At 37.9% G+C, this 14,835-nt stretch overlaps 1 protein-coding gene across 1 annotated transcript in view; it reads left to right on the top strand.

Moving 5' to 3' along the window:
* The window catches only part of VPS8 (VPS8 subunit of CORVET complex), a 478,663-nt gene that overhangs the window by 41,675 nt on the left and 422,153 nt on the right, over positions 1 to 14,835 (top strand). The window contains 2 exon segments of the mRNA XM_053698746.1: positions 9,365 to 9,489; positions 9,932 to 10,018. Coding sequence (XP_053554721.1) covers positions 9,365 to 9,489; positions 9,932 to 10,018 — 212 coding nt within the window.

The following is a 14,835-nucleotide window of genomic DNA, read 5'->3' as shown; positions in this document are numbered from 1 at the left end:
CTCTCTTGCCTCTCACAAGGGTTCCATTCTTGGGGACTCTTATAGATTCCGTAGAAATGAAGATTTATCTGACAGAAGACAGATTAACAAAGCTTCTAAATGCATGCCGTGTCCTTCATTCCATTCAACTCCCGTCAGTAGCTCAATGCATGGAGGTGATCGGCTTAATGGTAGCAGCAATGGACATAGTTCCCTTTGCACGCCTACATCTCAGACCGCTGCAATTGTGCATGCTGAGTCAGTGGAATGGGGATTACTCAGATTTGTCCCCCACTCTGAATCTGGATCAAGAGACCAGAAACTCTCTTCTATGGTGGCTTTCTCGGCCACATCTGTCCAGGGGGATGCCTTTCAGCAGGCCGGACTGGACAATTGTAACAACAGACGCCAGCCTTCTAGGTTGGGGCGCTGTCTGGAATTCTCTGAAGGCTCAGGGACAATGGAGTCAGGAGGAAAGTCTCCTGCCAATAAACATTCTGGAATTGAGAGCAGTTCTCAATGCCCTTCTAGCTTGGCCCCAGTTAAAGACTCGGGGGTTCATCAGGTTTCAGTCGGACAACATCACGACTGTAGCTTACATCAACCATCAGGGAGGGACAAGAAGCTCCCTAGCAATGATAGAAGTATCAAAGATAATTCGCTGGGCAGAGTCTCACTCTTGCCACCTGTCAGCAATACACATCCCGGGAGTGGAGAACTGGGAGGCGGATTTCTTGAGTCGCCAGACTCTTCATCCGGGGAAGTGGGAACTTCATCCGGAGGTCTTTGCCCAAATACTTCGACGTTGGGGCAAACCAGAGATAGATCTCATGGCGTCTCGCCAGAACGCCAAACTTCCTCGCTACGGATCCAGATCCAGGGATCCGGGAGCGGTTCTGATAGATGCTTTGACAGCACCTTGGAACTTCAGGATGGCTTATGTGTTTCCACCCTTCCCGCTGCTTCCTCGATTGATTGCCAAAATCAAACAGGAGAGAGCATCAGTGATTCTAATAGCACCTGCATGGCCGCGCAGGACTTGGTATGCAGATCTAGTGGACATGTCATCCTGTCCGCCGTGGTCTCTACCTCTAAGACAGGACCTTCTGATTCAGGGTCCATTCAAACATCAAAGTCTAACTTCTCTGAAGCTGACTGCTTGGAAATTGAACGCTTGATTTTATCAAAACGTGGGTTTTCTGAGTCGGTTATTGATACCCTGATACAGACTAGGAAGCCTGTTACCAGAAAGATTTACCATAAAATATGGCGTAAATACCTATACTGGTGTGAATCCAAAGATTACTCCTGGAGTAAGGTTAGGATTCCTAAGATATTGTCTTTTCTACAAGAAGGTTTAGAAAAGGGTTTATCGGCTAGCTCATTAAAGGGACAGATCTCAGCTCTGTCCATCTTGTTACACAGGCGTCTGTCAGAAAATTCAGACATCCAGGCCTTTTGTCAGGCTTTAGCTAGGATCAAGCCTGTGTTTAAAACTGTTGCTCCGCCATGGAGTTTAAACTTAGTTCTTAACGTTTTACAGGGTGTTCCGTTTGAACCCCTTCATTCCATTGATATAAGATTGTTATCTTGGAAAGTTCTATTTTTAATGGCTATTTCCTCGGCTCGAAGAGTCTCTGAGTTATCAGCCCTACATTGTGATTCTCCTTATCTGATCTTTCACTCAGACAAGGTAGTTCTGCGTACTAAACCTGGGTTCTTACCTAAGGTTGTCTCTAACAGGAATATCAATCAAGAGATTGTTGTTCCCTCCTTGTGTCCAAATCCTTCTTCAAAGAAGGAACGTCTTCTACACAATCTGGATGTAGTTCGTGCCCTCAAGTTCTACTTGCAGGCAACTAAAGATTTTCGCCAAACTTCTTCCCTGTTTGTCGTTTATTCTGGACAGAGGAGAGGTCAAAAAGCTTCTGCTACCTCTCTCTCTTTTTGGCTTCGTAGCATAATACGTTTAGCCTATGAGACTGCTGGACAGCAGCCTCCTGAAAGAATTTCAGCTCACTCCACTAGAGCTGTGGCTTCCACTTGGGCCTTTAAGAATGAGGCCTCTGTTGAACAGATTTGCAAGGCTGCAACTTGGTCTTCGCTTCATACTTTTTCCAAATTTTACAAATTTGACACTTTTGCTTCTTCGGAGGCTATTTTTGGGAGAAAGGTTCTTCAGGCAGTGGTTCCTTCTGTATAATGAGCCTGCCTATCCCTCCCGTCATCCGTGTACTTTTGCTTTGGTATTGGTATCCCAGAAGTAATGATGACCCGTGGACTGATCACACATAACAGAAGAAAACATAATTTATGCTTACCTGATAAATTTCTTTCTTCTGTTGTGTGATCAGTCCACGGCCCGCCCTGTTTTTTAAGGCAGGTACATATTTTTTAAATTATAATTCAGTCACCACTACACCCTTGGCTTCTCCTTTCTCGTTGGTCTTTGGTCGAATGACTGGAGGTGACGTAGAGGGGAGGAGCTATATAGCAACTCTGCTGGGTGAATCCTCTTGCACTTCCTGTAGGGGAGCAGATAATATCCCAGAAGTAATGATGACCCGTGGACTGATCACACAACAGAAGAAAGAAATTTATCAGGTAAGCATAAATTATGTTTTTTTTAATGATTCAGATAGAGCATGCAATTTTAAGCAACTTTCTAATGTACTCCTACTATCAATTTTTCTTTGTTCTCTTGCTATCTTTATTTAAAAAGCAGGAATGTAAAGCTTAGGAGCCAGCCCGTTTTAGGTTCAGCACCCTGGATAGCTCTTGCTTATTGGTGGCTACATTTAGCAAAGCAATATGCAAGCATAACCCAGGTTCTCGACCAAAAATGGGCCTGCTCTTAAGCTTTACATTCCTGCTTTTTAAATAAAGATAGCAAGAGAACAAAAAAAATGATAATAGGAGTAAATTAGAAAGTTGCTTAAAATTGAATGCTGTATCTGAATCATTAAAGAAAAAATGTGGGTTTAGTGTCCCTTTAACATGTAGTTAATGTGACACGAAACCTAAATGTTGTTTTTTTCATGATTCCGAGCATACAATTTTAAATGACTTCACAATTTACTTCTGTTATCAAATTTGCTTCATTATCTTGTTATCCTTTGTTGAGGAAGCAGCAGTGCAATACTGGGAGCTACCTGAACACATTTGGTAAGCCAATGATAAGAGACATATGCAGCTGCCAATCAGCAGCCAGCTCCTGGTAGTACATTGTTGTTTCTAGTTATGCTTTTAAATAAAGGATTCCAAGAGAACAAAGCACATTTTATAATAGAAGTTAACTGTAATATTGTTTTAAATGTCATGTTCTATCTGAGTTCATATGTATCTCAGTATTAAACTGACTATTGCTCTATTGGTGTTGAATGGTTGGATGATAAGCTATTGTATGATATTCTGTAGATTGTTATCTTACAAGGCCACATTACTGAATCCTTTGTAACATGAGTGATGACCATTTCAATACTCTAAGGGCTAGATTACAAGTGTAGCCCTAATTTATTGCGCGCCTGTAAACTGGCAAATTCGCCCGTTTACCGGCACTGGATAAATAACCAGACATTACAAGTGGTTGGTTATTGCTACTGCATGCTCGCGGTAGCAATTAGCACTACGAAAGTTAACCAGAGATCAGATCTATGGGTTATTTTCAAAATTTGCCCCCAAATGAAGTACAGTGTGGGGTTTTGTAATAAAAAAAAATAGCATTTTTATTTATTTATTTTTAAAAACTGCCCAAAGCAGTTTTTAGGGCTTAAATTGAGCTTGTGTGGGGTGTTAGAAAAATAACGTCACTGATAAGTGCTTTTACATTGCTGTCTATGGGGACTGTGTGTTCTCTATGAATATATATGTTTATGCTTATATACATATATATACACATATTAACACATAAATATATATATTGATATACATATATTTAATATTTTCTGTGCGCAGTACCCCCTTCTCTACGCTCGGTTCTTAGCCGTGTCTGACGGCATGAGAACAAGGCTCCCATTAGATCCTATGGAAGCATACTCTCGTGAGCTAAAAGCTTCCATGCATTACTTGTAATACCACCACACATTTGCGTGCGCTGGTAATACTGAGTGGAGTGCAAATATTGTGCTCCCTTAATCTGGCCCAAAATGGGTTAAAGATAAAGAGGCAAAACATTACAATATTAAACAACATTCTTAAATTCATAACTCTGAAGGAGGAATTTTATTAGAAAAGATACTTTAACGTCTTAATTTTATTGTTTTTTATTTTCTTTGCTCTTTAATATATCACTGCCCTGAAAATAAAGCACCATTGCCTCAAAGCAGATGCTATTTTACATATTGTGTATTCCTGCCTTTGTCTTGTAACAAGAACGTCTTTCACTTATCAAAGGGGTTCAGAAACTGTGATGAAACTATATACTAGGAAATTCCAGTTGGCATTATAGTAATTTTAACATTTCCAGGTACTTGCCAGCTCATTTAATTTAAAACCTCAAACCAAAATCGCCCCTGAAATGCAGTAAATTATGTTGGAGTTTGTATCGAATTTCGCTTAAAATATTTGTTAAAGGGACACTAAAGTCAAAATTAAACTTTCATGATTCAAACAGAGCATGCAGTTTTAAGAGACTTTCTAATTTACTTCCATTATCAAATTACACGGTACTGTATAAGTACAATTTCTGCTCCTACTGAGCATGTGCATAAGTTTGTATACTAGCCTATGATTGGCTGATAGCTGTCATGTGACACAGGAGGTGTTATTGCATTGTTTTTTTATTATGCACTTGTTAATTATACCACTCTACTGTATTTAATGGACCTTTAAACTGAAAATTATAATATTTTTACATCAATGTCTCGATAATCTTTTCAATAGAAATACAGTCAAGCCCTTCATCATATATGTTAAACAGTGGTGCCCAAACCCAGTCATTCAGTTATTTTTTTGCTGTATGAAAATTTATGAATTTCCTAAAACCAGAAGCATTTTTAGTTCCTGCTAGACAGTTCTTATTAATTCCATAATGAATAGAACACAAAATATTGAAGGGACATGAAACCCATTTTTTTTTCTTTCTTAATTTAGATAGAGCATGCACTTTTAAACAGCTTTCCACTTTACTTCTATTATCTAATTTACTTCATATCCTTTATGGGAAAGAATATCTAAATAGGCTCAGTAGCTGCTGATTGGTGGCTGCACATATATGCTTCGTGTGATAGGCTCACCCATGTTTATTCCTATTTCTTAAAAAAATGATATCTAAAGAATAAAACAAATTAAATAATATAAGTAAATTGGAATATTTTTTTAAATTATATTCTCTATCTGAATCATGAACATTTTGGGTTTCATGTCCCTTTAACTATGCTGTTTCATATCAGCAGAAAGTTGTAGTGTAGGTTCAGCTCGATTTCTCCCAATGTTTTGTTTAATTCCTAATAATCTGTTCCTTTTTCTCTGACTCTCTCTCCTTGTAACTACATGGGACTAAAAAGGCAAAGGTATGATTGACTGCATGTGCTGTCTATCAGTATATGTAATTACACGTATAGCATGGATGTATCCTATGTGTTTTCATTTATCGCTACTTGATCTGCTTTCATATGTGTCATAATAATGTGTTACACCCATCAAATCTGTTAACTATGATTAGCCAGAGAAGGCTGACAAGGGGTTAAAGGCTTTAACAAGTAGTGGATCATTTTACAGAAAAAGAGATTTTATTTTTATTTTTTTTATCAGAATTTGAACTGGAATGGACAGAATTTGTGGCAGTATAATTCCAAAGGTAGTAAAGGAACCCTGACTGACCTGCTTGGGGCTAGATTTATCAAGCCCTTTTCTCCACTTTGACTGGAGGTTCGCACAAGACCGCTGCTTCCCAGTCCTGTTCTCCACTTCTTAGGTGGAGAATTTCAATCTCCCCGGTCTCTTCCGACTTTGGAGATTGACAGTTTCTGCCCTCACGTGATTGGCTTTGCACGGGCAGGGGACGGGGTTGCACACAAGTACAAATGAGTACTCGTGTGCAATGGTAAATGCGGGCAATGGATTGCTCCCTGCCAGAGGAGAAGCCGGGCGGACGGGGTCGAATATGTCCGCCAGTGAGTGATAAATTGAGCTCTAAGTAGCATCATTAAACAGTCTTTTTGGGAGTCATTTGAGACAGTTAGTTAAAGTAACATTACAAAAACTGGCAGTAGGCAGGACACTGCTATCTGCAGACCTTATGACATAGGTATTAGGAAAGCTTGTGGCAGCTGTTTTTAAGGATAGTTGATTATATAAACAACTAGCAAGTTGTGAGGAAATTAAAAAGGGGACTTAGTGTCTTAGTTCCTCATAAAAGGGACAGTCCAGCCGATAAATACCAGGAATTACTCCTCTGTACAAGAGACATGGCAACTCCCGGAGTTACGCTTTTGCCTTACATGGCCTTGTTAATGAGGTACATTTGTAACCCTCTAGGCACTTTGGGTAATGGGTCCACGTTTGATTTCCCATCATCACCTTGATCTCACTGACAAGAGGTATTTTAGGAATGGAGTGTAATTTTTATGTGCCCAGATTAATAGACTACAGGTTTTTGTAAAACATCTAAAAGAGTCTTGTTCTGGGATAGATAATAGCCGCATAAGAAGCTATGGGGTTTTTGTTCATGTTTTGGATAAGCGCTTCTGTCTTTGTTTGCCAACCTCTTGATTGTATAACTAAAATATAGTTATGTAAGTAGAGTTAGTATTAATCAATACATAATAGTGACCATGATCACATGCATTAACTACAACATTAAATCCAACTTTGTTTTTTATTTAGCATTTTTATTTTCTGCTTGTGTTTTAGATGTTTGGAATCAAATCACCTTTGTCTCTTTTACAGGGCAGGATCTTTATTTCCTGCAAGGGATTATCAAAGCTGTAAACATATATGCTGTAGAGATGAAATGCTGTTTACTGTAATAGCATTTTATTAACCCTTGTCCCTCATTAATCTGATATGTTGATCGAATCTACTGTTTATGGATTAGCTTTGGTGAACCAGATTACAAAAATCCTGTCTGAGAAATGTGATTTTTATAAGCATTTCAGAAGTGCACAGAATTTGTACCAAAGCGGAAAACTCATACAAATACTGGATTTATGACGTTATGGAAACCTTTAACATATAATGTAATTAGTGACTGCTTAATTGCTTAATTACCATTTCCAATACATCTTTTTTTAACTTTATTGATAATCCCTAATTTAACATAAATACTCATTACCTACTTAATTCTATAGCTGTCTGATAATAAATCTATTGGTCTAGATCTTGTCACAGTATATCAGTATATGCACTTGTGTTTCAAAGGAATACAAACTAATTGATCACTATCATTCAACAATGATCGTCCTGTATCTAAACATTAAAGGGACATTCCAGCAAAAATCGTAATCCCCATAAATGCATTTTAGTTTTGAATAGAAGCATTTTTGTAATATACATTTATTAGCAACAATGCTTCTAATAAAAGCTATCACTGTTTCAAAAGTGTATTTAAGTATGCCCCGTGCACCAGCATTTGAAACACAGAACTTGCTCAGAGAGCCTAAGGTGCTTGTATCATATGGTAATGACTGAATTTGTTAATTGCTGACATGATACAAGCCCCACTGGCTCTCTGAACAGCTGCAGTATTTCAATTGCTGGTGCTGTGAGGATATCTAGCAATGCTTCACATGCACGTGCAAAGATAAATGCTAACACTAAAACGGTCAGAACTTTTACTAGAAGCATTTTTGCCAGTACTTGTATATTGCAAAAATGTTTCTATTCTAAGATGTAACTCATCTATGTTCATTTAAATTTTGTCTGGAATGTCCCTTTAAAGATATTACTTTACTTCTTGGTATGAAATTGTGCCCTATTAAAGGGACATGAAACACAACATTTGTTTTGTGATTCAGACAGAGTATACAGTTTTTAAAAAGATTTCAATGTTCTTCTATTATTAAATGTACTTAGTTTTCATGTTATTCTTTGTTGAAGAGATATCTAGATAGGTAGTGTGCACTTTTCTGGAGCAGTACATGATAGGAAACACTGCTGCCACCTACTGTTCTTGCAAATGTGTAGCATAGTTATAAAACTTCTGCCATATATTGCTGCAGTCAGGTGCACACCCCACACCTCCCTACCTGCTTTTCAACAAAGGATACCAAGAAAAGGGAAGTAAATTTGAGAAAGAGAACAAAGTAAATTTTGGTAATAGAAGTATTTTTTTTAAAAATGTTCCACTGTATCTGAATCATGAAATACATTTTGGGTTTTTTATGTCCCTTTAAAAGGGCATGCAACTCCATTTTTTTATTTCATAATTCATATGGAGCATATCATTTTAAACAATGTTCCAGTGTACTTTTATTAAATGTGCTTAATTTTCTTTGTATCCTGTTGTTGAAGGAACAGCAATGTACTACCTAGATATGCTTTTCAACCACCAAGAGAAGGAAGCACATTAGATAATAGAAGTAATAGTTTGCTCTATCTGGATCATGACAGAACAAATTTGAGTTTCATGTCCCTTTAATTTTTTTCTTTAAAGTGAAAGTAAATCCTAGCGTTTTACAAACGCTAGGATTGATTATTGATAGAAATAAAGGGCACTTTCATTCATAAAGTATAAGATACTTCATGTAGAAAGCTCCTTTATTTGTTTCAATCGATCGCCGTTTTTAGCTGCTACAGCAGCCTGCGGCTAAAAACTTTTTTGGCTAAGAGGTGACGTTTTTATGTTGTAGGTAGGTGCTGTAAACCCGGCTGTTAGGCACCCATGGGAGCTGGATTTACCGCACGGATATTGGCAAAGAGGTGAAAACGTCACCTCTTAGCCAAATTTTTTTTTACCCGTGCTCTGCTGTAGGAGCTAAGAGCGGCGATGAATCAAATAAAGGAGCTTTCTACATGAAGTATCTTATACTTCATGAATGAAAGTGCCCTTTATTTGTTTCAATAGTAAATCCTAGCGTTTGTAAAACGCTAGGATTTACTTTCACTTTAATTAACATGTTTATGTGAAACCTTTGGCTTCTACAAAATATTGTAGCACAGAATCTCTGGTTCCTTGTATTGCATGTGTGACAGAGATTCTAGGTTGCTGCCTAAGGGGCATGTCATGGCTGGCAGTTACTATCTCTTTTACAACAACAGTTCTTGTGCAAAATTATTAACCCATTTATGTCCTTTTTGCTAATTGCAGTCACTTTTCTGTATACTGTTGTTTGCATGGGAAATAATTGTTTTTCATTATTTTACTTTCATTCTGTGCAAATCTAGTGATAATTATGAGATCGCATATACTACTGTGCTGAAATAATAGTTTTGCCCCTTTCTACAGACACAAACCAGGCCCTGAGACTTTGTTTGGGCAGCACAGCAGTTGGCGCTCAGTATGGTGCGGTGTCTGCCCTGAGTATTAACAATGACTGCTCCCGGTTGCTCTGTGGCTTTGCTAAGGGACAGGTAAGTATTCACTCCTCTCTGTCTCATCCTTGTAATATTATTCACCCTGATGCTGTAGTCTCTATTGTGCTTCCCCCCACTAATGGTTGTAGAAACATTTCAGGAAATAAATAAATAAATAATGTGCTGTTAACCCTTTCTAGTACTAAGGAGCATGTTTTTGCTGCATTTTTTAAATACGGCAGAATCTTTAAATTGGAAGGATGGCTGGGAAGACAGAAGGGGCCTCCTCTCTTGTGTTTATATGGAGTCATATTACTTGTGTAGTAACTCATCTGTCTTCCTGTGTCATCTTATGCATATATCCAACAATGTAGCTTAGCTTCAAAACTGGGGCATAAATAGGGCAGTAGCAGGTCTCTTGCCTTGGCACTTTTATGTTTTTTTTATGTGCTCAACACTGTACCATAGGTTGCCTCCTTTTCCTCTTCTCAATCCTCAGATCACAATGTGGGACTTGGCCAGTGGGAAACTATTAAGAACCATAACAGACGCTCATCCTCCAGGAACTGCCATTTTACACATCAAGGTAAATGCCTTGTTAACTCTTTCTGACCAAAGGTCTAAGACATAAAGGCCCTAGTTTCCAGGCTTTAGAATATCCCAGCATATTTAAAACTAAAATAAAAGGAGTAGCAGTCAGCTCAATCTAACGTCTGTCATGTGACCTACGTGTTGTGTGGCATCTGTAATATCTGTGCATTATTTTACACTCACTGATATTCATGCATTCATGTTGATTTGTATTGTGTTGAATATCATTTGCATATTCCCCCTTTCAGCTTAATATCTCTGTTTCTGGGATCTCTGGTTTGGGCAGTAGTAAGATATTTTGATTTTCAAAGATTTGCGTTTCTTGTTTAAAAACATAGAAAAGGTGCAAAATAAGACACATAATTCATTTTGTAACTGATCATTAATAGAGGAAAGGGAGGAAGAAGACTGTAAAGAAAGGTTAGAAATGAAAAAGAAAGGATAAATGTACATATACATTTCACAGCATGTTACCTGAAAGATGGAAAATTTCAATTGCGTGACGTTTCTATGGTTACAGATAATGAAACACTGGAATTTCCTATTTGAGAATGATACAGTCTGTTTTTTTTTTTAAAAATTGTTTGTTTCAAGCAGATATAATAACACAGGCTTCATATTTTAGGCTCTGGCAAATATGCAAGGTACTTAAAGTAATATAAAATGCAAAATTGAAATGCACTTAAAGTGAATGTAAATTTTGATGCTAAAGTGCCCGTTTTTTAAAAATTCGATTAAAAACAGGGGCACTTTAATTCATCAAAATTTACATTTCACTCCTGTTGTGAAAAAAAAACTTACCTTTTAATCTTGACAGCAGCTCCAGCTTCCTCCACCCGTCGCAAAGCCTCTTCCTGGGTCTAAAATGAGAAATCCGGCTTCCTCCAATCACGGCATTAAATCAGACACTGATTCCCCCGGGGGGGAAAGCCGTGATTGGAGGATGACCTATCCATCATTTCTGACATCAGAAATGGCTTGCGACGACCGGAGGAAGCTAGAGTTGCTGTCAAGTTTAAAAGCTAAGTTTTTTTTTTCACAACAGGAGTGAAATGTAAATTTTGATGAATTAAAGTGCCCCTGTTTTTAATCAAATTTTAAAAAAACGGGCACTTTAGGATCAAAATTTACATTTACTTTAAATACATTTCAGCATGGAATAGAAACATCTTGGAAAAACATATATATTAGCAAAAATGGTAAAAGGTGTAAAAAGTTATGGCTGTTTCAGTGATAGCGTCTACTGCACAAGGAGCATATTTACATATGATTCGCGCCACCTGATTCAAACACTACACCTGCTCAGAGAGTCAGGAGCAGCATGTGTTTGTGAATGATGCAAAATTAGTTATTACTCTCTGGGCAGGCTCAGGGTTTGAATGCAGGTGCACAGGGCAATATGTACATATGCACTGTGCACAGTAAAAGTGATCTCTGAAAAAGTGCTAACCTTTAAAAAAAGTATTCTTTGCTATAACATATTTATTTTAAAAATGCCTTTATTCAGAATTTTAAATGCATTCATGTGCCATTACAGTTTTGAATTTTAAGTCCCTTTAAGAGAATAACTTATTTTGTCACTCTCACATCTGATATATATTGGGGTCGATTTATCAAGCTGCGGTGGACAGGGGCGCACATACGGGGTCGGGAAGCAGCGTTCTGATGACCGCTGCTTGTAAAATACTGACTGTAGGTTCTCTTGTAAGAACCTACAGCCGTAGAGGGGTGAAGGGGTTGATAAATCGTCTCCATTGTCTTCCTTTTGTATAGTGCAAAGTTAGTCAGTGCTTAGTGGAGAAATTTATCAAACACTTTTATAGAGAAATAGAAGAAAACACAATATGTGAACACTCCTACTAAATATTGAGTTCAGGTGTTTCATCCACACCCTTTGCTAACATGTGCATAACATCCAGCACATAACCATGCAATCTCCATAGACAAACATTGGCAGTATTATGGGCTGTACTGAAGAGATCAGTGGCTTTGAATGTCGCACTATTATAGGATGCCATCTTTGTCACAAGTCAGTTTCTGCCCTACTAGATCTGTCCCGGTCAATTGTAAGTGTTATTATTGTGCAAGCATCTAGGAGCAACAGCAGTGGTAGACCTGGTAAACTCACAGAGAAGGGGCTGCTGTGGGCTGAAGTAATTTGTCTATCATCTATTGCATCACTCACTACAGAGTTCCAAACTGCCTTTGGAAGCAACGTCCGCACAGGAACTGTGCATAGAGAACTTCAAGAAATGGGTTTCAAAACATCACTTCAACATGCGCAATCCACGCGTCAGCTGGAGTGGTGTAAAGCTTACTGCCACTGGACTCTGCCGCGGTGGTAACGTTCTCTGGAGTGATAAATCATCACTATCCGGCAGTCTGGTGGGAGAATCTCGGTCAGGCTACACTGAGAATGTCTATGTTTTTATTCTGTCAGTTCTCGGCATGAGCGACTCCCTGTTATCTACTCTATTCTCTAGCCTAGAAGTTTTATGCCATCAGGCTAAGATAAAACCTCCTGTCACAGCCTTGTAGGGCTGTGACAGGAAGCATAAATGTAATGTAGTGTAAAAAAATAAATAAAATGTAAATACATATTGCAATGGTTTCTATTAAAGGGACACTGAAGGCACAAAAAAACTAATCACCACTAAAAAAAAACCAGTTACTTGGCTCCAAAGTTTTAACAATTTCCAAACCCACTCCGTTTTTCAATCTTATCGTTGTCTATTCCGGGCTGACAACCACGTTTGGAAGATGGCGACCGTTATCCTTGTTGCACATGCATAAGATAGCGCAACGTTATCGATTACGTCACTCTCTGCATGTCAGTTCTGTATGCAGTAGACCCGTTCTATGGATCGCGGATCAGAAGAGTTTGCTGCACTGTGTAGGTAAGTTGGTTTCGTGAGTGCATGCGCTTTGAGAATCTCCCTAGAATTAACGAGCAATTAACTTTATAAAATAGAATCTCCCTAGAATTAACGAGCAATTAACTTTATAAATTAGAATATACATAGAATTAACAATAAAATATATTTAAAAAAAGCCTCCCTAGAATTAACGAGCAATTAAAAATTAAGTTGGGAATACTATTTATTAAAACTGATAAATATAATATATTTATTTATTATTTCATTTTGGATCTTCATATATATACCGTAAAGAACATGACATTTATTGATATAAACAAAAGGCATTGAAACATTTTTTGATTGAACATAAAATGCCTTGATAACCTATTTCATTGATTCTGCAGAACAATGAGCAAGCGTGATTTAGGTTAAGATATGGGCGATTTCGGCTTCACCCAGAGCAAACACGCATGCACTGTTTGTTGGATTAAAGAGCGCATGCGCAAAGAGACGTAATCGGCGGTTAATTATATGCAAAAAAATAGCTACGATAGGTTAGTGCTTTTGGATATGTACTGCCCATATTGGAAGGCTGGATTAGGTGACGTCCTGATGAAATAATAAAAGTTGATTTTATGCCGTTATTCAGCTTCATTTCACAATGAAAATAAGTTAGTTAGTTTTTTATTATATATATATGTGTTGAAATGTGGGTTCCATTTTCAGTACAAAAGACAAAAGTTAGTAATCCTTTAAGTACAAGTTTAAGGTTTTTTTTTTATTACCACAATGAAACACTGTTTAACATCCTTTTAATCCTTCAGGATTCAAAGACATTTTAGACCATTGAGTGCTTGCAATTTTGCGGCAGCTTGGGGATGGTGCTTTCCTGTTCCAGCATGACTGTGTCCCTGTGCATAAAACAAGGTTGATGAAGACATGACTTGACAAGTGTGGTGTGGAGGAACTCAAGTGGCCTGCACAGAGGCCTGACCATAACCCCATTTGGGATGAATTGGAACTCTGATTGAGAACTAGACCTTCTTGTCAAACATCAGTGTCTGACCAAACAAATGCTTTTTTGAATAAATAAGCTGACATTTCCACAGACGCATTCCAAAATCTTGTGGAAAGCTTCCCCAAAAGATCTGCAGTTGTTGTTGCAACAAAGAAGGGGTCAACTCCATATTAACGCCCATGGTTTTGGAATAGGATGTTCAATAAACTCACATAGGTGTGATGGTCATGTAGTGCACTTTAATACAAAAACTGGCTAGTTTATATGAAACTTTGGGGCTAGTCACACTTACTTAAGGAACGAGAGAACACATTTTTACGTAGCTATAGGCAGACTCATCTGTTGGCGCTCTACAAATAACTGACAATAATACTAAGTCCTGATTAAATATTTCAATAGTTGTTTAGATTTTTAATAATGATCCATAGTAAAATAATTTCTGAGCATAATCACCAGGTATAATAAGTAGAACAAGATGCATCAACCTTAAATATTAATATTAAAATAAATAACATCTGCATTTTTTATTTTTTCCATTTAAATAAGAATGGTTTAGTAGTATTTTTAACTCTGTATGTTATTATCTATCAGTATTGCACAAGTGTTTTGGTTGTAAAGGCTAGCACTTTGGTAATCATGGAGTATTGTGTCCTGGCATGAGTGCCAGAATTGAATTGAAGAGGTTAAATAATGGACCTCTCTGGGGCGGAGCCAACTTCTGCCATAGCAGGACGCAACTTAGGGGAGCTCCTGAGCTAAACTTGGAACTTTTAGTTAATACCTTGATCTATCTATCCCCTACATGGTACAACTTGCGTCTCAACAACTAGACTTTCTATGCAAGGAGTGAGGGGCTTCTGAAAACAAAAAGTTATAATGCTAGTTTAACTTGAATCTAACTGAACAGCCACGCGGGAGTCTACTACCTCAATATGG

The sequence above is a fragment of the Bombina bombina genome, chromosome 1 (assembly GCF_027579735.1).
Source record: "Bombina bombina isolate aBomBom1 chromosome 1, aBomBom1.pri, whole genome shotgun sequence".
NCBI classification, from domain to species: Eukaryota; Metazoa; Chordata; class Amphibia; order Anura; family Bombinatoridae; genus Bombina; species Bombina bombina.
This window is presented reverse-complemented; position numbering and strand designations above follow the sequence as displayed.